This window comes from Alexandromys fortis, unplaced genomic scaffold, assembly GCF_014885135.2.
Source record: "Alexandromys fortis isolate MF-2015 unplaced genomic scaffold, M_Fortis_MF-2015_v1.1 scaffold_21, whole genome shotgun sequence".
NCBI lineage: Eukaryota > Metazoa > Chordata > Mammalia > Rodentia > Cricetidae > Alexandromys > Alexandromys fortis.
The window spans coordinates 12,399,943-12,426,708 of NW_026067905.1; the positions used below are offsets into that span (position 1 = coordinate 12,399,943).

A 26,766-nucleotide genomic window follows, 5' to 3' on the forward strand; every position below is an offset into this window, starting at 1 on the left:
GTTGGCACAAACTGAACTACTGGCAGAATTCGGGGTGAGCTTAGCAGTGGTGGGGCTGGGAAGAAGGAGGAGCTGGGTATGAAGAAGTTTAGGCACTATCTTAAAAAAATCTCTCTCTTTTTCTCAGTGTGTGTGTGTGAGAGGGGGGGGGGCGTGTAGAGGGCATTCATGCACCACAGTATGTATCTGGAGGCCAGAGAACAAGTTGCTAGAAGTTCTCTCCTTCCACTAAGTGGGTCATCAGGTCATCAGGCCTAGCAGAAAATGCCTTTACTTGTAGAGCCACCTCCCTGGCCCTGTAAACAGAGATTGTGCTTTTGTTTCTTGGCCAACCAGACCTGAATAATCACACAGAAACTATATTAACTACCACACTGTTTAGCCAATGGCTCAGGCGTTTTCCTACCTAGCTCTTACATCTTAATTTATCCCATTTCTATTAATCTATGTATCGCCACGAGGATGTGGCTTACCGGTAATGTTCTGGCATCTTTCTCCCTGGGTGGCTACATGGCATCTCCTTGACTCTGCCTTTCTCTATCTCTGTTCAGATCTCCCACCTGGTTTTACTCTGCTAAGCCATTGGCCAAAACAGCTTTATTCATCAACCAATAAATGCAACACATATACAGAAGGACGTCCCACATCACTTAGGTCTGCTCTTAAGCTATGCCCACCCCCTTTAGTTGTGCATTGTCAAGAAAGAAGTACAACTTAGTATTCCTGCTGTCAGAGATTTGCTAATGCCAATGAAAATCGTTGTCCACACCCCTCATGGGTTCTCTCTACTTCTTGTCTCAGGGACCCCCCCCCCCCCCGCCACACCTCACCACTGCCTTTTTCCTCCAGGATCCCTGGAGGGTACAACAGGTATATCAGTGAGGTGATGCTCCTTTACCTCTAAGCTTATCGTCCCTTTGTGCCAAGCACTTTGTCTTCCTTCCTGGGCCAATTCCTCGTTCCACAAATATCTATCCTCTAGGAGATGGTCACAGACTAGAGGGAAAGGCCCAGATTTCCACTCGCATGTATGTTTTATTTGGCCTGCTCAGTATTTGAATATCTACATCTGAATATCTACAGTCATGTACCACACGGTGACATTTCAATGTCAACCCGCATCTGCAGGTGGGGTTCCATACATTATAATGAAGCTAAAAAAATTCCTATTTGAGAAAATGTATGTTCTGATATTTGCATAGTGATGGAATTGCCTGATGATAAATTTAATAGATTATATCTGATAAAGCAGTTCATGTGTACATGTGCATGTGTGTGTATATGTGTGTGTGTGTGTGTATGTCTAGACACTTAAATTTAGCAAGTGACTTGAAGAAGAGGCCAGTTCCTCTGGTCTTCCCATTTCCTGAAGCTTGTGGTCATCTTATCCGGGTCTACTTTGCTCTCTTCCCTTTGTGCTCCACAGCTCCAGGTGTTTGAAAGGTCAGGTCTCACTTGAAGTCACCGTGGGGACCTGGTCCACCGAGAGGAGGCAGCTGAACCACACAGGGTGCTGGCGTCCTGCCCATCTTCTTCATCCTTGCTCCTTGCAGGTTGTATTTCTCTAGAGAGAAATGAATGATTTCTTGTAGAAGATCTTCCAAAAAGCAACTCACTTATACTCACTTATCCCCCAAACAGAGATCAATCACCCATAATTAACTTGTACTATATATAAAATCACCAGCTCAGCTTCTCTTTGTCCTCTAAGGATGCTAATCTTGCTCAATCCAGCCCAGAAATGTGATCCTGGCTTAGTCACTAGGAAAACAGTGATTGTCGGCTTTGGTTACAAGATAGAATAAACTTAGAATTTGAAAAAAAAATCCTTCTAGGAGCTGACCCATGATAATTAAATTCCTATCTTTGAGTATGGGGGCAGGTGTAAAGATATTTCAACTGTCTATGTAGCCTGCTGGGTAATTGCAGCTCTAGAATGTTCCAGAGGGTCCAAAAGAGAGGCTCAAAGAGCATTTGCTGGACCATATTACTGCTAATGGTATGTGCTTCCTGGTTTTGAAGAAGTATGAAGAACTCAGAATGTCTGTGTAACTGCAATTACGTCATGCAGTAAACTGACTTCATAAAAACCAAAGCGTTTAGATGGGGCATTGTGGTGTACACTTTTAGCCCCAGCAGGCAGAGTCGGGTGGTTCTCTGTGAGTTTGAAGCCAGCCGGGTTTACAGAATGAGTTCCAGGACAGCCTGGTCTACAGAGTGAAATGTTTCAAAACAACAAGCTTCTCTGCTTCCTCTACATGAACATTATACTCAGGGCATGTGGCACCTTGAGAACTGATGATGAGGATTTGTAGAATTATCTCTGCTCAGGCTGCAGAAAAGCCACATGCGGCACTAGAGAGAGCCACAGCAGAGATGGGTGCAGAGATGTGGCCCTGGACACTTACTGAGGAGTGCACACCACAACATAGTATGCAGCTTGGTCATTGAACTGCTGCTGCCACACAGGGCAGTTAAGAGAATCACAGCTGTGACAGCTACGGTCCTCTGTGTTCTATTTCACTCTCTTATTATTGGTTTTCCTTTTTTTCCCCTTTTGCTTCAATGTGCATATTTTTTAAAAATAGAGCTAAATAGATTTTACAGCGAGAGAAAATGGTCCATACTATCTTGGGAGTGATGATAATATGTAAAAATTCAGGTCTAATTATGTTGACTCAACTCTGTAAACACACTAAAAGGCAGGGAATCATGTGCTTTAAACTTACATCTCAATAACGCAACTCTTTAAAAAAGTATTACAAGGGTAGAAAAAAATAGCTGGAGGATTTCTACCCCGTTCAGAACACGGGGCCTGCATGTCTTTGCGTGTGCGGGTGGCACAGGATGCTGCCCTGGGACGTGAATGACTTGCTCAGATGGTACCGGTGGAGGTGCCCTGTGAAGGTTAGGTGGGCAGTCTACTGTCAGTGGAATGGAGAGGGCTGAGAGCAGCTCTGCAGAGGGGGCAGCAAAATGGAAGAAAGGCACCGTTCTATTGGGAAGGAAAGGCAGAAGCTGCTGTTCGGGGAGAGTCTCGCAGAGAACAAGACTTCCAGAGGCAGCTGAGATGGAACACTTGTTCCTGGCAGGGAACAGCAGAATGTGTGTGTGTGTGTGTGTGTGTGTGTGTGTGTGTGTGCGCGCGCGCGCGCGCTTTGTTGACACTCTCTAATCTTCCTTGCCACTCTCTCCCCAGGCTCCTAGAAAGTGTTTTCTGAGGGCTCTCCTCAACTAGCTTGATGTAGAATTCACTTATGGGTTTCAGGGGGATCCATCGTGGTAGGTATATTAAGCAGGTTCAGAAAAACAGGTGTGTTGCCTTTATGTGTGCAGGTGCTACGAGAATTCCTGGCATTTGCTAGAGGCCTGAGACTTCATGAATTGACCCAGGCTTGAAGTTCTGAGGCACTTTTTAGAAAATGGTTAAAATTATACAGGGAGCAAGGATAGGCACCCAACCCTATGGGATCTGCGGTCCTCAAGCTTCTCCTGCAGCATCTACACATCCATGTACGATGCTGACGCTACTGAGGACACAGGAATCAACACAACACTGTCTTTGGCATGGAAAGGCTTTGCACCCATGGGAATAGCATCAGAGAAATCCCCCAAAGCCTCAATCAACCAGGCCATCCGAGAGGTCCAACCAAGGCACTGGGCTCCCAAGAAGTTCAGGAAAGGAAACACAGCTGGACAGTCCATGGAAGGCCAAATGTCATGGAGAGACAGCTGTTTAGCACTCCTGAGGCTGGGCGGGGGAGGAGTCTCACTGGCAGAGAGAGCGGGGCTAGCAAGGCCTGTGGGGAGAAGTCTAAGGGATGCTCTGGAGAGGTGCCAAGCAGGAAGGTGCCTGGTGAACTGTGCAGGCCACAGCCAAGCCTCTGGTAGCGTTCCACAATTGGGCCAGTAACTACTACTCCTCTGCAGAGGGTGGTCCGCTGCTCCCGTGGGAGAGGGACAACCTATTTCCTGCTCTGGTTTCAACTCAACGAGCAGCAATATGTACACTCTATGACATAAAGCCACCGTTTGTGGCTTTAAGAACATTGCAGTCTAGGGCCAGTGGGGAGAAAGGCCAAGAGGAGATCAGGTAGAGACTTAAAACCACAGTACACGGCATGCCCGGGGAAAGGATACAACCCGTCAAGCGCTCTGCAGGAGCTCCATCAAGCCTGAAGGCTTCATAGAGACAGGCCACAGGCCCTCTTCATCTCTGCATGGGCGAAGTTTAGTCTGATGGCCGGCATGCATGTTCAGTAGTCGAATGAATGCACGCACACATGATGAATGAATGAACACATCTCCCCTGTGTTACCTGCCCAGGATATCAGTGACAACTTCCCACAGCACTGCGCAGCTTTGGCTTCCTATTGTTATTCCCCGCTCCCACCTCTGTTTTGCTCACCTCAATCCTTCCTCCCTGACAACTCCAGCCCACACTCCTCCCAGACTCTGATTCAGTCTGTGCTGCATAATTCAGATGCCCTGTCTTCCTCGCAGCTGCTTCCTGGGCATGTAGCTGATCATATGCCCCACAACACTGAGAATGTATTGCCTGTGGGTGCTGTTAGCGGCCTGTGGATGTCACAGAGTGTCAGGCACAGGGCTGGTGCTGTGTACTCAGTCGCAGAGAGTCTGGTAGGGGAAAGCCGAGGGCCAGACCAGTTGCTCCGGGAGAAAGCCTTTGACACAGAGATTCTGAACCCTCTGAGGAAGAAGAGCGTTTTTACTGCAGTATGGGGATGGATGTGAAATTAAGCACCTGACTGGATTGTCTCCATGGGCCAAAAACCCTCCTCCAGAGAGGCAGCACCTCCAGGAAGCTAGGCGTCAGGATGAGACAGTCTTCCTCCAAGTAGTGACAGGGGCAGAGTCCATCCTCAGTGTCATTAGAATGACAGAGAAGAAGGGATGCTTTTGGGGGCAGTGTGTGAGAGGAACTGTTGCCTTCCTCTTTTGCTTCAAGATCTGCTGGTCTGGGAAGAAGAGCTGACTGCATGTAGACCCATGCCCCCGTTGGGAAATAAGGCAGATTCTCACTATATCAAGTCAGTTTCTCTAAGACTTGTGCATCCCACGGTCAGATAACCACCCCAAACCTTTGCAACCCTATCCAGTAAAAGGCTGACAGGGTGCCTTCTGCGCCAGCCTGGGTACTCCTTGCAGTGATTAATGCTTCCAGCAGTGATTAGGGCTGCTTTCCCTCACCAGGTTGTCTGGGGTTGGGTGTCAAGTCCAACAGTTTCTCTGGCTCTCCTGACTGAAAGTGCTCAGCACACACACACACACACACACACACACACACACACGAATAACAACTAGTCTCACACGGTAATGTATTTGCTCCACACATTTCCCACTCAAGCCTCGCTGCGGTCTTGCGAAGCAGGTACGGTGATTAACTGCCATTTTCCACGGAACCTCTGGCTCAGAGATATTAAACGGCATACCAGATAGCATACTGGCGGGGAGAAAAAAAGGCAGATCCATTTCTTCCCTTCTTGAAAGAAATGCCTTACTCTCCATCCTCCCCCATACAAATCGTATCCCACGAAGAACACACACCATAGTATTTCAGAGTCAGGCAGACTATGTGTAAGTTGAGTATATGGTGACTAAATGTATGCATTATATAGAGGATGCTGTGTATGGACTCAGTGGAAAGGACACATGTTAAGTGAAGAGTGAGGAGCATCTCATTCACTCACCCGGAGTCTAGTGGGTGGGTGCAGGGCTCTGGAAACCGAGACGCGTCTGATTTGCCCTCTTATGGCTTACAGTCCACCGTAAAGGACAAACCTAAAACAACTGCCATTACAATACAATAACCAGGATTTTGTGAAGTGCTACTGAAAAGGTATAGCGGGGAGCTCTACTCTAGTCCGAAGTTGGAGCGACTCCTAGGGTGGGAAGTCTGGCTTCTTTGGGCCAGGGAAGGACACTTTTAGGCGGAATCTCCAAGGAGACGTCAAGACAGAGCGCGCAATAAAGAAGAAAATTATTTCTTCCGAATAGAACTTCACCTAGATGACTGCAGGAAAGAAAAAGTGGAGGTAAGAGAAAAGCCAGAAGCTAGTTTATGTAAACGGGCTTGGGAATACCCGCAGACGGTGCCTACGGAGTTGAACGCGGTGGGAGTAAAGGGGTTAAAGAGGGCGGTCCGGATTGGCCCGGTAGCCCCGCCCACCCGCAACGAAGGCGGGGCTACGCCGAGGGCGCGCTGGGATTGGCTGTGGGGGAGGGCGTTCCACTAGGACCGGACCAACAACCAAGCGGCGCGGAGGCGGGGGTGGGTGTGGAGCGGCCGGCTCAGCGGTGAGCGGCGCCCGGGGAATGGCCGGGCCGGCGGTGGGCGGGAGCCGCAGCGGCGGCGGCGGAGGCTGGGGGCGGTGAGCGCGGCGTGGGGCTGCCCCTCCCCGGAGGCGGCGGGGGCAGCCGGGGCCCGCGCCGCACCGCACCGCACCGCGCGGGCGGCTATGGAGCGAGCCTGAGGCCCGTCAGGTGAGCGGCGGGAGAGGGCGCGCGACCCCCGCCCGGGAGCGGCCGGAGGGAGGGCGGGAAAGCGCGGGCGGCGGGGGGCGGGGCAGCTCCCCCTGGGGCCGGATGCGGGGCTCCCGGCTTCCCCGCGAGGCTGCGGGCGGCTCGGCCGGTGAGGCCGGCCCTGCCGAGGCGCCGACGGTCGGGAGTCCTTGCGGTGACCGGTGCTCGCTGCCGAGCGCTGTCCCCAGAGGCTCCCGGCCCTGGCGTCGCCCTCCTACCACGCAGAGCTGGTGTCGGCGGCCCAGGGAGGAGCGCGCTCTCGCTGGGTCCCTACCGGGCCCTTATGGTTGCCGAGGAGCGCGCTCTCGCTGAGCCCCTGTCGGGCTCGCACGGTGACCGCCGGGGAGCGCGAGTGACCTGCAGGCCCCTGGGCCGGAGAGGGCAGCCGTGCCCTGGGGTCGCGCGCTCGGAGCGCCGTGGGCACAACTTGAGATGAGACTGTAGTCCAGAGTGGGCTGCGCTGGCGGCGGTTTCATTTCCGGGTGTGACGGCCCGGCGTTTAAGAGCGGACTCAGACGTAGCCTCACTGTTGGACGTGAACGTTGTCAAGCTGTGTCCTTGATTGTGGAGTCTGATAAGACATTATTTTTAATCAGGCGCCCGTTCTCTGTCACGCTCCCGATAAAAAGGAGAAAAGGGGGAGCAAGGCGAGGATGGTCCTCATACAATTACTTCGTTTAAAGACTCTATCTCCAGTAGGATGGGTAAGGAGTTACAATTTGGGAAAAATGTTTAACATTGTCACTTGGGTCTAGAGCCAGGTGTCAGGGTCATTTACTCAGCCAGTTTCCCCCTGGATGTTTGGTGGCTCACGCTGGAAGGAAAAAAAAAAGAATGCGATCTTTTCATTGAGGTGTAGACTTTGATAGAATCAGTAATCCGGTAGAGTCAAGATTGTCATTTATTAACCATGCTTATATTTCTGGGGTTGTAAATTCATGCATGAATTTCACTGGGCTGGTGATTCCAGTGTGCTTCTCATTCCTTGGATTTGTGCAAGACCTTTGAGCTAAACTGAGAGCACTCCGCCTGTCATTTACCGTCCTGAGAAACAGATTCAGGAATTAAAGATGCTAAATTATTTGCGTAGGCTCTGAATTTAAAATTATTGTATTAACTTAATAACTTTTTTCTCGAGACAAGGGTTTCTCTTTAGCTTTGGAGCCTGTCCTTGAGCTAGCTCTCGTGGACCAGGCTGGCCTCCCTCTGCCTCCCGAGAGCTGGGATTAAAGGCTTGCACCACCACCACCACCCGGCTTAATAACTTTCTTAAAGTTTGTGAAGGTGTTGGGCTTTGTGTCCCAGAACCAGCAGTTACCCATCAACAAGATGCCCTTTCCACATTTGAAGTGCTTATCTAGGTGAACAATGTGGGACTGGCTTGGCGCGTTCCTTTAATCCCAGCCTTCGGGAGACAGAGACAGGCGAATCATTCTGAGTTCGAGGCCAGCCTGAGCTACAGAGTGAGTTCCAGGACAGCCAGGACTGCTGCACAGAGAAACCATGTCTTAAAAAAAAAGAAAAAAATTTCTGGGATTAATAACTTTCCTTTGTGACAGTGGGGTTGATTTGTTTCCTTAGAGATAGTGAGAAATAGGCACACTTTGTTTAAATATATGCATATATATATACACACACACACATATATATACATACACACACACATATATATACACACACACACACACATATATATATATACACACACACAAAAGTATACTTTGGAAAAAGCAAGTCATTGGCTTTTATTTTTCATAATCTTATGTCATGATTATTTGCTTTTAGTCACGTCTCTTGATTTCCATTTCAGCTTTTTCATAGAGCTTTAAAGCATCTGTTGTTTTTAAAAATCTTTTCTGAATTTTTAATCCCTAAATGAAATTTTCTGTTTGCTTTTAGGACATGAATTAGCTCCCTATGACTACCATTCAGTGCTATTAGTGTAAAGTCAGAAAGTTCAGCCTTCAAATTGATAATCATTTACATTTTAACACTTGGTGAGTGCTAGGGTCACATAGTAGAGACTGTACTCAGTTACAGTGGAAAGATACACTGATGGAAGGTCCGTCTGTGATTGACTTTGTAGATTGGGGTAGGGAGCACAGTTACCCTCCGACCCTGCAGTTGTAATGATAGGGTGTATAGTAGGTGTACATCAATTATTTGTTGGTTGAATTGATAAATGGGATTTAATGTGAGGAAAGCATAGATACTCTGGTGCTAAAACTGGATTTTTAGCCCCCCCTTCAATAAAAAAAAGTCACTGCTGTGTGTTTCAGAGTTCTGTTGGAAATGCTCTATTAAAGTGGGTGTCTGCAAAGGTAACTGTGTGTTGGTGCTGTATTGAGAGTCAATCCTGTGTTTATATGGCGTTCTAGCCATCTGCAGCCTGTCGATGCTCTGGTCATGAGGAGCTGCACACACTCTCCTGCTGCCTTCACTGGCTGAACAGTTCAGTGGATGGATGGATGGTTAGCCAGTGTTTTATCTTAATAGAACGTGGAATTCTTGGTATAACCATACCAGCAGCATAGGTGCTGACCGTCCTCATGGCCCTTATATTGGAGATGGAAAAGGAAGGGTCTTTCTCTCTTAAGAACTCTCCAGGATTTGCACATCTCTCCCCCTTTCCCTCTTGGGGGTCTGTGTGACTAATGAGCTCAATAACGTGGGCCTGAGGTGTGGAACAGAAGTCCCTACTTTGCTGCTGAAATTCCTTTCTGACTAACTGATACTGTCAACATGACAGCGAGAGCTGCCTAGAAGAGAGTATAATGCAGAGATCCTCTGCTGCGTGGGTTTCATTACAGAAATTAATAAACTACTCTCGAAATAATAAAGAAGGCCTTCTGATGCAATTTTTGTTCTTGCCAAAAACAGAAGAAATGCTGTTTTTAGACCTAGAGAGTCTTGGGGATGCAGAGCGGAGGGGCAGATGTGGTGCAGAACGAGCCAGTGTGCTTTGGTATGTTTGAGGTTGGTATCTTGTGGGAAAGTACTGGCCACGGTAGAGAAGACTGTTATAAAAGGAGGCTAAGGGACATGAAATTATGGCTGCATAAGAAGGAAAGAGCCAAGTGCAGAATAGTGAAGTCTATTAGTCCGTGTTCTCAGGTGTTGACTTTCTCTGCGTACCTTTGCCTCATTTATCTAGTGTTGGGTAATAATGTATTAAATGCTAATTCTTATTTTAGGTATACTTCTGTGAGAAAAGTCTTACAATACGTTATATCCTTTGTTTCTTTTTAAGCAGTGTGGTCTAATCCCTCTTGCCTCAAGTTGAGGATTATTAGCATCCATTACTGACTGTAATTGAACAAGGATTTGAGATGATTGTGAAATGTACGCTGCTGATGCTGTTTACCCTTGCGTTTACTTCCTGGATCTGCCTTGAAAAGTCTGCCTGTCTTCTTTCACGGGTAGGAAGCTGTATAGCTTCTGGCCTTCTGTGGAGCAGTACCTAGGTCCTCTGCTTCCTAAGATCACATTTAAGATAGTTAAGTAATAAACCTATTAAGTTCTGTAGACTCTTTGAGCAATAGTGGCTGAACTTTGTAACCACTGTGTGCTTGCCCAAAGACCTTCTTAATTCATCTCTTGTTCTTTTCCCCTGACTTGCATCCTGTATATATGCATTTTATGTTGTGTGTTCTTCCTGGAGACAAAATAGGAGTGGGGAGAAGATTCGGTGGATAAAGTTCTTGCTGTGCGAACACGAGAACTTGAGTTTAGATCCTCAGCTGAGGATCTGAATAAAAATTGAGAGCTCATGGCAGCTTTTTATCCCAGCACTCTAGAGGCTGAGACAGGATCCCCTGGGTAAACTGACTAATTAGACTAGCTCAATCAGTGAGCTCTAGGTTCAGTGACGAACTCTGCCTCAGTAAATAAAGTGTAGAAGGATTGAGGATGGCACCCAGTGTAAACCTCTGGCCTTCACATGTGTAAACACACATATACATATGAATACTACTCACACATGCACAAAAAGAAAGTAACATGGAAGTCCTAATGTTGGATCTTTTTTTTCTTCTTCTTTTTTCTTTTTAAAACCATTTCACAGGGGCTGGTGGTGTACACCTTAAATCCCAGCACTCTGGGAAGCAGAGGCAGGCAGATCTCTGAGTTCAAGGCCAGCCTGGTCTACAGAGTGAGTTCCAAGATAGCCAGAGCTGTTATACAGAGAAACCCTGTCTCCCCTGTCTCATAAAAGCAAACAAAAGAAAAGAAAACCATTGTTGGTAATACTTGAAGATCTGATTTCAGCCTTGTCTTCTATATCATTCATATATCACTCCTGGGGAATATCTTCTTGGACTTTGTCCATTCTTTCTGCTAAAATCTCTATATTGTTTTTATTCCCAGTTCCAACCAGCATCAGGAACCGGGTTAGCAATAACAGTAGTCTAGAACGGCCTAACACAGCCTTAAACGGTGGTTATGTACTGATGATTGAGTAGGGAAACACCTAGAGCATAGGTAGCCTCATTATGCCTTGTACCTTTAAAGCACTTTCCACTGAGTGTCTGGATCACTGCACACTGCCTGTCTCTTCTGTACACTAGATCAAGGCTTGATAAAGATAAAATTGTCTGTCTCTCTCTCTGTCTGTCTGTTTTCCTCCTTCCTTCCTTCCTTTCTTTTTTTAAGGAAGAAAATTTTCCTGATTTAAGGTTTAAATGGGATGGGTTGCAAGTTTTTCTTAATTTATTTTTTAAGAGAGTGTGGTGTTTTTTTTTTTTTGTTGTTGTTGTTGTTGTTGCCCTTTTCATTTTAGAGTCACTCCTGGGCCAGGTTCCTCAATGCTTCCTGAAAGCCTGGTTGGTCATTTTTTAATTGATGTCCTTCACAAGGAACTGTTAAAAGACTTTACATGGAAGAGTCTTATTTTTCAGATATTGTATGGATGTTTAAATGGAAATGAAAATATTAAGGAAGATCTAACAGTCCAATTTGGACTGGGAATTAGATATTTTTAATATCTATGCTCTAAGTTGCTCTCAACACTTAAGTTTTAAGATCTTTAAGCTTTAAACAGTTTTAAGGATAAAGTCATTATTAAGCATAGAGCAAGTTTTCTGAATGAAAGACTAATGAAAGGCATGCTGTATTTCTGATTTTTGTGTGAAATAGAATTTAGGTCATGCTTCTCGCCTGTTTTAGTTACATTGATCATGGTGGAATTATATTTGTTCTAAGGGACAAAGGATGTAAACTCAAAACGGCTAATACAATGTGACTCTGCTGTAAAGTCAACGCCAGTTAAAAAAATCAAAGGGTCGGGCTGGAGAGATGGCTCAGTGGTTAAGAGCACTAACTGCGCTTCCAGAGGACCCAGGTTCAATTCCCAGCACCCACATGACAGCTAACAACTGGCTGAAATACAAAGGTCAGGCATTACAGGCTGAGTATGTGTAGTATGGGTGATAGCAACCTCGCACTGCATGATTATAAGTAAGGCTGTAAAGTATGGAAGTAGATTTTAGTAAGTGCTTCATATTAGGGTTGGATATGCAATGCCTCTCCCAAAATTGTGTATTGGAGCTTGGCCCCAGTGCACCGTTCAGAGATGAGGCTCTTGGGAATTCACTGGATTATAAGAGTGCTAATTCTTCAAAGTCTACTGATGAGTGACTGTTAGCTGGAAGTAGAGCAGTGGGGGTGCCTGTAAAGAGTGTGTCTCATCACTAGACCTTTGCTCCTTTTTTCTGCTTTCTGGCCATGTGGTAAGAGTCTTTGCTCTGCCATGTGCTTCCTGTCATGTTCTGCTTCATCTTAGGCACAAAAGCAGTGGAGCTGGCTACAGATAGACCAAAACCTCTAAACCCATAGGACCAAATAAATGCTTCCTCTTTTAAGCTAATTAGTTCAAGTATTTTATCACAGCAGTGAAAATTGACTAACACAGTCAAGTTGAGACTCTAGATGGAAGTTTTTGTCCCACCAGGTCCCACAGCCATTTAGTCCCAAAGAAACACACAGAGGCTTATATTAATTATAAACTGTTTGATTTATTAGCACAGGCTTATTACTAATTAGCTCTTATGACTTAAATTAACCCAATAATTCTTGCCTGTGTTTAGTCACATGGCTTGGTACTTTTTCTTAGTGAGGCATTCTCTTCTTGCTTTCTCTGCTTCTAGCTGGTGACTGACTCTCTGCCTTTTCCTTCCCAGATTTCTCCTTGTCTGGTTGCCTCACTTATACTTCCTGCCTGACTACTGACCAATCTATGTTTTATTAAACCAATATGAGTGACAAATCTTTACAGTGTACAAGAGCATTGTTCCATAGCACTTGTGTTACTTCTAAGGGACTGTTTCCTCCTGAACATCTACAATACATGTCAGAAAAGAAATAAGCACATAATTTTACAATAACTGTTGCTCCATAGAAAGTATTGGTAATCATTTACAAGAGTACCTGGTCTAGCCATTTATCAATCTGCTCTTTATTTATGCTTAATGATTAATTTATTGTCACCACCCACTCCCAAATTGTTTTTAGCCATATACCTTGTTTTCATATCCCCAGCTCCACCTCCAGAATATTTAAGATCACCAAAAGAGTTGATGAAAGACATAACACAGAAAGTTCTACAACTTGCTTCAAAGTAATCTTAAAGTTGCTTAAGACAGTAATCTGTTTTTTCTTATAATTACGTAGGTCATGTGTTCTCAGCTGATTGGTGACTGCCCACCTGGTATGGTCTGGGGTCTCATGTATGGCTCTGTGCATCTCAGAATTCACCTGGGACTGAAATGCCTTTGATCACTTTACTTACCTTTCTGGCGTTTCCCCTGGCGTGACCAGACTAGCTGGGTGCGTACAAAGCCTCTATCTATATAGGTCACTCATGTGGCAGTCTAACCAAACATAGTAGTTAGATCCAAAAAGTGAATGTGGAAAATTGCCAGGTGTCTCAATGCCTAGGCTCAAAAGTGGGACGCATCTACTTCTACAGCCTTTTGATCAAAGCAAGCTGCAAAACCAGCTCAAATCAGGAGCAGAAAAAACAGACCCCACCCTTTGGTGTGAGGAACTATTGATGATTATCTGTGGAAATAGTCAACAAGAAAATCTTAATTCAGTTCAGATCTGGGCTGTCCCCAGAAACCATGAGGAGGTCCTTTGACTTCCATACATGTCTTGGGCGTGTTCGCCCATACATTCAAAATAAATAGTCAAACGTAAAAATTTTACATTGAGATCCTATTTTTTTCTTACAATTACCAAATCTTCAGTTTTGATGAAACCAATGCTTTACAAAGAGATTGTTTCGTAATGGGGATGTTCTAGTTTGTAGTCAGGATAGGGACAAGAAAAGAGCATGCGTAAATGTGGTCACATACTAGCTATTTAATAAAGTCTCCCTGTGTCACATGTCCTAGTCCTCTGCACAAAATGTAACTGAATATTAAATTGTGCTCTGTGGCCCTTCACAGTCACAAGGCTTTCGTTTGTGTGGTAAAATTCTCGCAAAGCAAAGAAACTTCTGTTCATTTTCACTGAAACTTTCATTTCTCATCGCTGTGAATAAAAGTTGGGATTAGTGTGAAGTTGTCGAATTGGGCCCATTTAAAGGGGCTCAGCTGTTGACGAGGCTTGGAGCCTCTCTAGAGCTGTGGCTTAGAGGACCCCCCCCCAGTAAATATTGGGCTAGGTGTTGTCACAGTCCTTAGTGTATGGTTTAGACCCTCATAGGCGTTTCTCTGTATACCTTCATTGCATCATCACTGGATTCTCGAACTTTGTACTAAGATAGCACATTTCCTTCCCTCTGAATCTGTGAAGCTCTTGTAGAAGCACTTTGCATTCTAAGGTTTGTCCTTCCAAAGATGTGTCTCACACACACAGTGGTGGTATATGTGTGTGAAGAGTGAAAGTGTGGCAAGCCCCACATGGGCTGCTGGGAGTGAAATAGGGTTCCTAGGAAAACTGCTTATAAAGATCTGCTTCCCAGAACTCTGCACTCTGGGTTCATGCCAGCTTTTAGTGTGGAGACTTGGCAAGTATTCCACTTACACTGCCTCTTTTATATTTAACACTTTCTGAGTTATGCTATTACCCTGAGTCTACTTGTTCTTTGAAGTAGGCTCTGTTCCATATAACAAACATGAAAACAAATGACCATAGTATAACTGGACAGTGTTGCACTGTGAGCGGTTTACAGCAGGAGGTGAGGACTGAAATAGAGCAGGCGTACAGTGCTACTCTGGGAACACTAGGGAGGTTTTCATGGGTAGTTTGGAAAATACCCAGTAACCCTGCTTTTATTATCTTATATCTGAAGTAGGTGATCTTAAAAATTCAGCTTGCAGTAAACTGCTTACCTCAAATCAAAAAGGATACTAATAATCATCATTTAAAAAGCCTGAAAGCTGGGTCGCGGGCACCCTTTCTCGAGTGTAAAGGAGCTGGGGGGTCCTCCGAAGGAGCTATATTTCTGAGCAAGGCAATTTAAGGCAGAATGTAGTTATGCACTAGTCAGAAGGAGGGAGGTGTCAACATAGAGGATGGACAGGGACTAGAATGCCCTTGAGATGGACTGTGAGGGAAGGATTAGGTTTTAAACAAGAGGTGAGGAGAAAGGGATTTTAAAAACATTGAGAAAGAATGGTGGGAACAAAAGGTAACTGTACATACAACAAGGGGAAACCAGCATCGCTAAGTTAGTTCACTGGTGGAAGCCAAGATAGACAGTGAGGCCTGCCTCACTTAATACCACTTGGAGTAAGGCTTTAATGCCCTATTAAGGAATTTGTAGAACTCAGGATGATCAAGGGTCTATTGAAGCCTACAGGTCCAGATAACTTTTTTCCAGGGTCCAGTAGGAGGTGCTGAGCACCACAGAGCTCTGGCAGTTGGGGTTATGGAAGTAGAAGTCTTCGGGAAAGAACAATGCTAGAACAAGTCTTTGACTGGTATATGGATACCGCCAGTAATTCCACCACTCACCACACTGAGATGGCTTGAGTTCAAGGCCAGCCTGGACTACATAGTGAGGCCCTATCTCAGTTTCTCTCCTTTCAAAAGAAGAAAGAATAGTGATATACTGCATGCAGTCTTAATTTATTTTACCTGGAGGTGGCAACTCATCAATCACAAACATGAAAACTTACTTCTCCTTTTCCCACATCTGCTCCCACTGTAATTCTTCAAAGATGAAATTGATACTGTAACAATTGAAGAATTCAATTTCCTCTATAAATTTCTGCTCTACCTGAGTAGATGAATTGTTTGCAGGCCTGAAATGATGAGTATGTTCTATGAGGCCTCTCAAAAGGTAATGATATTTCAAAACTTAGAAAAAGCTTACAAACTGGGTTTCAGATTCAAACCCTTAAATTTTGGGACTTCTAAAACTTAAAGAGATATGAGTGGGGTGTATAGCTCAATTTTAGAGCACTTGGTTAGCATTCATAAGGCCCTGGGTTTAATCCCCAGCAAGGCAAACAACCCCAAGCCTGATGTGATGGGGTGGTACGTGTCTACACTCCCTGCAAGGGGGGCGGGGGGGGGGGGATAAGGCTAGTAAAGCAAAACAGGTTTGGAAGGGCTATTTTTTATAATATGAGGGAAGGTTATTCTGCATAAAATATGCACAACCATTAGATATGTATTATCAGAGTCTAGTTAGCCAGACTTTAGTGCCAAAGTGCATTTTATAGAAAGGCAAAGCCTGTGTAGCTGTCCCCTTTAGCCAGAACTGTCCACTGTCCATCTGTGACTAGGTGGGGGTGGGGTGCTGAAGATGCTGTTTTCCTGTTTCCTTTATCACTGCACCCTGCAGTGTGTATTGTTGAACTAACGGATGAAACAACAGTATCATTAGAGCTAACACTGTAATCCACTCTCCTAATACTGCTGTTGTGCATAATTTCCAGGAACTGCTCTTACTGAGCTCCATGCCAAGTCTGGTACCATCACAATTACATCGCAGCATAATGGAACCTATTACTTTGTGTGCTAACTTAAGAAACAACTAAATAAAAACAATTACATTTTTAGTTGTACTCACATAGCTTTTGTTCCAGCTTAACAGTGTTATGAGAAATGGTGATCAAGCAGAACAGGTGGCTGGGGATAATTCAGATTTGAATTTAACTTTCACTTTCTGCTTCCTTCATGAAAGGAACAGGAAGGAATGGTTGAAAATGAACGTCACATCAGCTGGCTCAAGAAAGGCATTGCTCAGAATTTTGCTCTTGGGTTGTTTCCAGTTGTTAAAGAAGCAGCCTTAAATTTAGATGGGAGTGTCTCAGCCCAGTTGTTTGCTCTGTTTTCTGTATTGGTCTTATTTCTTAGATTAGTGGTTTGAGTTGTTGAATGAGTTGCAGAATGAAGCAATACCCTATTATCTTGTCACTTATTTTGTCCCCGTGCTGTACAGTACAGGCTGTAGGCATATAGCAGAGGAAGCTTGTGCACATTTGAAATGGCCTTGTGGGGCTGGGTACTGCAGCCCATGTCTATAACCACGGCACTCGGGAGCTATTAGCAGGAAAACCATGAGTTCAGCCTTGAACTACAGGAGACCTGGTCTCAAAAAGCGAACAAAGAAACAAAGCCCAGTGGAGTGGAAAGCAACCTCTCGGCATACAAATAAACTGAATTTTATGTTTTGACACCCTCTGTCACTAGCCCACACTGGAAGCAGCACTCCTTTAGGTCCATGGCATTAGTATCCTTGCTGTGTGCCTCACCATTGAAGACAGTGGTATTGCTCTGGTTCACGAGCGGTCGGATCATATTCTTAAACAGACAGATGGTATAGGGGAATGTTTTTCTTTACTTAATCCATCCAGATCTGATTATCCACATTTTACCAGGAAAAATAATTAGTGGAGGTCTGATTAAGGAGAGTACAAGTCTGAGTGTTGTGCTTAGTCACAGGAATAACAGCTGTGGCTTGTCTGATTGCTGGGTATTTGTATTTAAAAAGGAGTTAACACCTCTTTCCTGGACTCTTGTTGGTATTCTCAGGAGTACCCGCCGTCCAAGGTATCGTGTGGATGGGAGCTGGGAAGATTATCAGACATGACAAGGATTCACTTACAGATTTTGAACAGTAAAACTTGGAGTTAAGAACTATGCGCAGTTAAGTGTTTTGTTTTCATTTTGATAATTTTTGGAAATATATATATATATAATAGCCAAATGGCTCCTAGATGACCCCACTTCCTAATTAAAACGGGAATTTTTTTTTTTTTTTTTTAGAATTTTCCATGTACCCAGGCAATATCTTTCTTAGGACTTTCCCACACTATTTTTAGTTAATGGGCCTTCTCAAGCTGAGTTTTAGCCATCTATCACTAAAAGGGTAAGTAACATATTTGACTTGCAAAATGTGGAGGTAGAAGGACAGAATTTCTGATCATGTTGTGTTTTGTACTTTGTCCTGCAGGAATTGGGAGGCACTGGTGAAGAAATATGCAATCATGGAATCGCCTTGCTAACCATCTCCACCTGTTCTCCTTGATAAGCCAGTGAAGAAGTGGGTTGAGGAGAAGGGAAAGAGGCCAACATGAAGCTAAAGCAGCGAGTTGTGCTGTTAGCAATACTCCTAGTCATCTTTATCTTCACCAAAGTTTTCCTGATAGACAACTTAGATACATCAGCAGCCAACAGAGAGGACCAGAGGGCTTTTCACCGAATGATGACTGGCTTGCGGGTGGAACTGGTGCCTAAATTGGATCACACCCTGCAGTCTCCTTGGGAGATTGCAGCCCAATGGGTGGTGCCCCGGGAAGTGTACCCCGAAGAGACACCAGAGCTGGGAGCAATCATGCATGCCATGGCCACTAAGAAGATCATTAAAGCTGACGTAGGCTATAAAGGGACACAGCTGAAAGCTTTGCTGATTCTTGAAGGAGGACAGAAAGTTGTCTTTAAGCCTAAGCGGTGAGTCTTCATCCTAGGGTATGGGCTGGCTGTTGATTTGTTCACCTTGGGGTCTGTATAAGAGTTCTCCTTGCTATTCTTTTCAGTAAAATGCGAGCTTGTACATAAAGTTTCTGTCCTGCCTGGGCCTTTTCTCAGTAAGGCATTTTCATTTTGTTTCCTCAGCATCTGGCCTGTGGCTATGTCTCTCTGCCTTTCTTCTTCCCAGAATTCTCTTAGGCTGGTCACCCCACCTATACTTCCTGCCTAACTACTGGCCAATCAAACTAATAGAAGTGACAAATCTTTACAGTGTAGAAGAGCATTATCCCACAGCAGAAGCAGTGATTCTCTGAGTGGAAGAAATCTATGGGAACCCATTTTGGTCCCTTTAAGTCTTTTTAAAGAGCCAGCTTGTGGTGGTTCCGTCCTATAATCTGCACTCAGGAGGGTAAGGCAGACAGATTGTTAGAAAGAGGATAGCCTGGCTATATATAGTAAGGTATAAACAAACGACTGAATTTTTGGACAGAATGAACTTTGATTTCTCTGAGGCGTTGTTAGTTTGTTGGGTTGCTTGTTTTGAGACAGTCTCACTGTATAACTCAGGCTGACCTCAACTTGGTGATCCTCCTGCATCATGCAGGCCTGAGCTTCCATGCCTGACTGTTGATTTCTAAAACAACTGAAGGTGTACTAAATACCTTCAGTGTGGTAAGTATTGGAGGTACACATTGAATTGAGTAGAAAACAAGCAATTTGTCGATTTCCCCTCACCCCACCCCAAAGTATAATTAAAAGCTGGATAGCCAAAGATCAGGAGCTACATGGTTAGAACAGACTCAGAATGGGGGACATCCTGTCAGTGCTGAAGCAGTGACTTTCATCTAGGGCTTTCATTGGGTTTTGTTTTTGTTTTTTGAGCAGTTTCAGGTTCATGGAACATTTTAAGAAAAATACAAACAAGTCCCATTAATTACCTTTCCCTCCAGTTTTTTTTCTATTATTACTGTTGGTTGTTAATCCAATTGATGACCCAATAATAGTATGTTAATTAAAGTCCATTGTTTGGCTGAGCATAGCAGCATACACCTTTAATCATTTGGGAGTCGGAGGCAGATAGATCTCAGAATTCGAAGCCAGCCTGTATACATAGTAGTTCCAGGACAGCCAGAGCTGCATAGTGAAACCCAATTTTGAAAAAACAGAAACCAAAATAAAAAGAAAAACATCCATAGTTTATATTAAGGTTCACTCTTTAGGGATATATTCTGTGGATTTAGGCAAATATCTATCCATCACTGTAATATCTTGTGGTTCTCAGCCCTAAAAGTACTCTGAGCTCCACCCTTCCCTCTCTGCCCTTGAACCCCTGACACCCACGGGTCCTGCTGTTCTCATAGTTTTCTGTGAGTGAAACAGCATGATGATTTGCATTCTCTTGCCAGAGTTAGTCAGCAGCACATAGTTTCAGAGTCTCTCAGTGAAACTTTGTAGAGAATCTTACCTTTACATTTCTTGCTAGAGTAGAGGCAGTTAATGTGTGGGGAAGATGTATAAAATGTAATTCCCTTATTACACATTTATCAACAGATTTAAAAAAAACAGCTGGCATATGGAACCATTTATAATCCCAGAAATGAAAGGAGTCAATAAAAATTGGCAAGTTAAAAATGGCAGTGAATCCAGGTGTGTTGGCACATGCCTTTAATCCTAACATTCAGGAGGCAGAGGCAGGGGAATCTGTGAATTTGAGGCCAGCCTGGTCTACAGAGTAATTTCCAGGACAGCCAAACTGTATAGAAAGACCCTGTCTCAAAAAACCAAACAAAATTCAGGCGAGCTGTTGTGACTGCAAACCTGTTATCCCCGCACTTTGGAGGTGGGCCTTGAGCTCTGATCTGGAGTGCACACCATTTGCCAGGCATTACACAAAATACTTTGAACGCCTGGGTCAGTTCAGTCTCTGTTTCCACAATAAGAAACTGGCTTGACAAAGTTGCCTCATAGTAATTTAGTACAGCTGGAGTTTGACCATCAGAGTTTTTAATGGCTTGTATTCTACCAAATACAAGCTGTTTACTTGGTGATGTAAAGCACCTATCATGAAAACAAAAAATGATTAACTTAGGGTTTTTTCTTTTGGTGTGTGTATGTATATACACATGTGGACACATATGTGCCACGTGTGTTTGGAAGTCAGAGGACAACAGAGAAATCAGTTTTCTCCTTCCACCATGTGGGTCCCAGGAACAACTCGTGTCATCGGGCTTGGTGGCAGGTGCTTTGACCTGCTGAGCCATCTCATCAGTTCACTAATTCGGTTTTGAAGTGTAGTTCTTAATCTCATGGTTTGTAGTTTAAGGGATTAATAACAGAGTATTAGGGGATGAAAAATTCTATGGAAAGAAATTAATTATGACTACGCATGTTTAAGTGATCCATGTCCACTATTTGTTCACTAAAGAATAAAGGGTGATACGGGATTAAGTATGTCGAAAGATAGATATTCCTGACAGCTGTGGACCATAGGTTTTGCAGAGGTGCCTGAGGTGTTCAAGGAAGGTATAACGGCGGGCAGAACAGTCAGACTGATGAGGAGGAGAGGTGTCCAGAGCATAGTCCTCGTCACTCTTGCTTCATCTCCTGTCTGTTACTGCTCTGTACCACCACCCTACACCCTCCTCTTCCAGATCCTGAATGGCATCCATTCTCCTTCCCCTCCTAGACAGGGTCTAGAACTTGTTATGTAGATCAGGGAGGCCTTAAACTCAGAGATCTGCCTGCTTTTGCCCCCGGTGCCTGGATTAAAGGCCTGTGCCACTATGCCTGGCCCCCTCAGGTATCTCTGTGCACCTCAGTTTTATGTGCCATGGACAGTCCATCCTCTACAGCCTAATAACAGAGGACCCCAAAGTCTGGCCTTCTGCCTGTGCTCACTCAGCCTTATTCTCCCTTCAGTCTTTATTTCAGGCTTGGCAGAGCCCAACTCTTTCCTACCCCAGCCCCAGAGCAGTCTCTTCTACCCAGCACTGTGTACAACTCAGGTGGAAGTGTTGCCTCCTTCAGTCACTGCACACACTGGTGTGTGTTCTGACTCCAGACCTTGTCACATATAAGCGAGAATGGGTGTGGGTTGAGGTACTCACAGAAACTCATTCCAGACCTTGAACACTCAACAGAGTGCTATTCTGACTTCTAGGCACTCAAAAGCTACACAGCCCTGCACAGCGAGTAGCTGCGCAGACTCGGCTGTCCTTCACTAGGATAGGAGTGATTTTATTGGTGGTTACTGTATGAATTCTGCTGCTCTGCAGTGACTTAAGATGGATCATTCCTTGTTTCGAGGAGAATCTTAGTCAAGACATACACCTTTCTTTACTCTCCTCTGTGGTCTTAGCTTCCTGGAGGCGGGTTCATGCCCTCCTTTCAGGGTTGGGAGTTACGTTCAGGTAGGTGACATATGTAAGGTTACAGTGTAATACCATGGTTTATATTTTTACTGCATTAGTCCTCCTCCTCCCCCAATTTAGTGTATCCATTCTAGAAGTAGATTGATTTTTACAGGCGATAGCTGCAGTTATATTGGAAAAGGACATAAAGCAGGAACCTAAGGTTAGATCAACGTGAATGAATGATCTTAGTGCATACTAAAAGGGCCTTTGAAGATTACAGGTGAGGAAAATGAGATTCAGAATCCCAACTTTTCATATTTCACAGTTAAAACATGAGCAAAGAATTCAGACGTTGGGGCTTGGAAGATGACTCAATTGTTAAGTTTGATTCTCAAAATCCACATAGAGAACATCAGTAGGGTGGGGTGGGGTTCAGTGGGTAAAGTGCTTGCTCTGCAAGCGTGAGAGCCTGAGCTGGGTCCCTAGCATCTGCATGGAAAGCCAAGAGTGGTGACAGCAATCCTGGTACTGTGGGGGTAGGGACAGGTGGCTCCCCAGGGCTTGCTAGCTCAGACTAGCCGTTTTCGTCAGTGTTTTACAACTGTGAAGAGACACCATGACCAAAGCAACTCTTTAAAAAAAAAAAAGCTTTTATTTGGGAGCTTGCTTACAGTCTCAGAGACTGGCAGAGAACATGGTGTCAGTCAGGCAGGCATGGTGCTGGAGAAGTAGCTAAGTGTTACATCCCAATTCACAAGCAGAGGGAAACAGAGAGACAGACAGGTCCTGGCCTGGGCTTTTGAAATGTCAAAGCCCACCCTCAGTGGCATACTTCCCGCAGTAAGGCCATACTGACTTCAACAAGGCCACACCTTCTAATCCTTATAATCCTTTCCAATAGTACCACTCCCTGAGTCTGTGGGGACCATTCTTACTCAAACTGCCACACTAGGTAAAGCAGTAAGCTTCAGGTTCAGTAAGAGACTGTGTCTCAAAAATAATAAGGTAGGACACAATAGAAGAAAGATATCCCTGCATCAGCCTCTGGCTTCCACACACACTCATACAGGCAAGCGTGTGTGTGTGTGTGTGTGTGTGTGTGTGTGTGTGTGTGTGTGTGTGTGTGTTTGTGTGTGAGAGAGAGAGAGAGGGAGGGAGGGAGGGAGGGAGAGAGAGAGAGAGAGAGAGAGAGAGAGAGAGAGAGAGAGATCGAGATCTTAGTACTGGGGTGTAAACTTAGTACTGGGGAAGCAGAGTTAGGGGGATCCCTAGGGCCCAGTGACCAACCAATAAGTTCTATGTCAACAAAAAAATGATTTAAAAAAAAGTTAGATGGTGACTGGAGAGATGGCTCAGCACTTAAGAGCACTGACTGCCTTTCTAGAGGTCCTGAGTTCAATTCCCAGCAACCACGTGGGGTCTGATGCCCTCTTCTGGCCTGCAGGCATACATGCAGATAGAGCACTCACAAATAAAATACATAGATAAATAAAAGTTAAAAAGAAAAGAAAAAGAAGTTAGGTTGTGCTTAAGAACTGATACCCTGGGGCTAGAGAGATGGCTCAGTGGTTAAGAGCACCAGCTGCTTTTCCAGAGGTCCTGAGTTCAATTTCCCAGCAACCACATGGTGGCTCACAACCATCTGTAATGAGATCTGGCGCCCTCCTCTGGCATGTGAACATACATGGAGGTAGAATGTTGTATACATAATAAATAAATAAATCTTTAAAAAAAAAAGAACTGATACCCCATTCATCTTCTAGCCTCCACGGACATGTACACACATATGCATAAACATACAAATTTGTGTATATTACACAAAACACGCAAATGAACAGCACAGATTCTGACCTGACTCCAGTATGGTTCCTTCACTTTGACTCTTCTACCTCTTTGCTCTCGTTTACCCTCAGAGTTCCTAGATGCCTCTAGGTTCATGCACTTCACTCTAAGCAGCCTTTGGCTATATTGGAAAGGTCCGTAATGCATCAGCAGGGGGAGTACTGGACTATGCCGAGGTCCTGAAATGTATTCAAGGACTGTTTCCCCAGCTGTATGGCACCTACACCGGTGGTAGAAGGAGAAGTGCTTGTTAGGTGTCAGCTCCTGCTGAGTGGTATTTTTAAAATGACAATTTAAAGCCAGCCTGTATAAACCTAAGAAGCCTTGTACTTGTACAAGTAATGACTTGTACTTGGAACTTTAATGCATGGCATGTGGATCAGGCTGAGAAGAAACTGATGCCACCAAGATGCACAATTGCCTTCTCATAGGTCTTCTTTATCATTTGCCTTGAAAATGTGTTTCACTTTGTATTCTAAGGTCATTGAAGGTCATTACCCTTTATAGTTCCATTTTCCACTCAATGATTGCTGTTTCAGCGTCAGAAATCCTATGTTCAGTGGGACTGCTCTTCACTTGAGTTTCAGCTTCTCTTTCACAGATTCCTTCCAAAACCCTATAGGTCCTCTTTGGTTCAGGAGTGCAGGTGAGTTCAATAGTTTTTCCTTCCCAGTTAACAAGTTTAAATTGTGTCTTTAAAAATGACTCGTTGGGGCTGGAGAGATGGCTCATCGGTTAAGAGCACTGCCTGCCCTTCCAAAGGTTCTGAGTTCAATTCCCAGCAACCACATGGAGGCTCACAACCATCCATATAATGAGATCTGGTACCATCTTCTGCCCTGCAGGTGTACATGCAGACACTGTATACATAATAAATCTAAAAAACAAAAATAAATAAATAAATAAATAAATAAATAAATAAATAAATAAATAAATAAATATGACTCGTTGAGCTGGGCAGTGGTGGTAGCACACACCTTTATTCCCAGCATTCAGGAAGCAGAGGCAGGCTGACTTCTGTGTGTTCCAGGGTGGCCAGGGCTACACAGAGAAATCCTGTCTCAAAAAACCTAAAAAAAAAAAAAAATGTAATGCATGTGGCATAAAGTCATCAGAATGCTGTTTGAGATAAAAGAGACCTTAGGATTTCCTTCAGTGCAGTCCCTGGTCTTACAGATAGATGAGGGATCTCTAGAGACAGAACAGAAAGGTTTTGCTCAAGGCTGTCCTATCACTACCAGTCCTGGATAAACTTGGAAAGAGAACAGGGATGGTTATTCAGACTGCTGTTTTCAGATGCACCTTTGCCTTCTCTTTAACAAAACTGAGATGTCAGGTAGAGCTTCCCCAAGAAATTTAGACTTCTATAGTTCTTATAGTAGGCATTCTGGTAAGCAAAGGCATTCTTTGGTTTTTCAGTTACATTAGTAAGCATTTTTAAAGACATTTATTAAGCTGATAGAAATACAAAGATGATTCTTACTTTTCAGAAACTCATCTTGTGGTTGTTGTGCTAAAACTACACTGGCTGGGTGGTAGTGGCACATGCCTTTAACCCCAGCACGGGGGAGGCAGAGGCAGGCAGATTTCAGAGTTCGAGGCCAGCCTGGAGAATCACACAGAAACCCAGTCTTGAAAAACCAAAAAATAAAACAAAAACAAACAAAAACCCCACTACATGTTTAGGAGACATGTTTAGAAGTAAATGTAATGTCATCCATATTTTATTCAAAGGATGACTGCTGAGGTAACAACAGTGTTAGGTTTTCGCCTAGACTCACTCTTCATCTGCCAGCCGTTTGTGTTAACACCTGGTCCTCAGGGTTGACAGAACGGAGTGGAGCAGGTCAGGCCTGCTGAAGTGTTTCTACCGTGTGCTGTCACTCCCAGCACTTATGGACTCATGTCTGTATCTGTGCTTCCCTTTCCCTTTGCAGCTACAGCAGAGACTATGTGGTAGAAGGGGAGCCCTACGCTGGTTATGACAGACACAATGCAGAGGTGGCAGCCTTCCACTTGGACAGGTTTGTGTAATCTCTTACATTTCCTTTTCGTCATCTCTTTCAGAGAGAACTTGTGTACTTCCTCAAGAAGTGAGTGATGGGGGGAACGGGAAGAGGGGAGGGTGGGGGAACTGTGGTAGGTATGTGAAATGGAAATTGATGTAGCAATAATGTGGGCGTGTTCCCTGCTTATAACTTATGAATTAGTGCCATTGTGAAAACCTAAAATTTGGGTGCTGTCAGAAAACTGCAATAAATCTTTAAGACATTTTGTGTGTGTGTGTGTGTGTGTGTGTGTGTGTATGAGTGTTTTGCTTGCATATATGTCTGTGCATCACATGTGTATCTAGTGCCCAGTGAGGCCAGAAGAGGGCATTGACGTCCCAGGAACTGGAGTTACAGATGGTTATGGGCTGCTGTGGGGATGTTGGGAACCAAATCTAGAACAGTAGGTGTTCCTAGCCAGAGCCTTCTGTCCAGCCAACAGGGTTAAATATTTTTAATCCCAGATTTTACTTCCTATTACTTCACTTCGTTCTTGGCATGCTTTATGTCATCATGGTTGAAGATATTAATAAATAAATAAAATGTCAGGGTGAAATCAGAAGTTTGAGTTCAAATCTCTGTATTAAATTGGTCGTTAATTGGGCCTCCTAGCCTTGCTGTTTTGTTTCTGTTGTAAGGAATACTGACTTATCCCCATACCTGAAAATACATACATGGAATTTAGAATGTGTTTTGATATTTTTATACAAAATATATACACCTTCAAAAGAAACAACAAAATCACCATGAATTATCATATATAACCAGCACTTAGTTGTGACACACACCTATACTCGCTATACAGAGGAGACAAAGACATGAAGACTGGGAGTTCAAGACTGGTTTGGGTACATAGTGAGATTAAACCAACCTCTGCATAGCAAGATGTTGTCTCAGAAAACAGGATACAGGGCCCTCTAGAAAGAGTGATACTGCTTTTACAGGCACCCATTAGCCACGCTCTGGCATCCCAGTTCCTACTCACAGGTACTCTTTCAGTCTGCCATGGTGACAAACACTACAAGACATGATTGTGGGCTTGGGCAGGAGGTGAC

At 44.5% G+C, this 26,766-nt stretch overlaps 1 protein-coding gene across 4 annotated transcripts in view; it reads left to right on the forward strand.

Moving 5' to 3' along the window:
* The first annotated feature begins 6,336 nt into the window (after nt 1-6,336).
* The window catches only part of Fam20b (FAM20B glycosaminoglycan xylosylkinase), a 40,045-nt gene continuing 19,615 nt past the window's right edge, over nt 6,337-26,766 (forward strand). Inside the window, exons 1-5 of one of the 4 annotated variants that reach the window (XM_050135330.1) lie at nt 6,339-6,504; nt 17,530-17,643; nt 17,764-17,866; nt 17,951-18,447; nt 25,601-25,687. In XM_050135330.1, the coding sequence (XP_049991287.1) occupies nt 18,071-18,447; nt 25,601-25,687 (464 nt within the window). In that variant the 5' untranslated portion in view covers nt 6,339-6,504; nt 17,530-17,643; nt 17,764-17,866; nt 17,951-18,070. Of the gene's footprint in view, nt 6,505-6,631; nt 7,248-17,529; nt 17,644-17,763; nt 17,867-17,950; nt 18,448-25,600; nt 25,688-26,766 lie in introns of those variants that run through there. The other 3 variants (XM_050135331.1, XM_050135329.1, XM_050135333.1) reach the window with 3 other exon arrangements.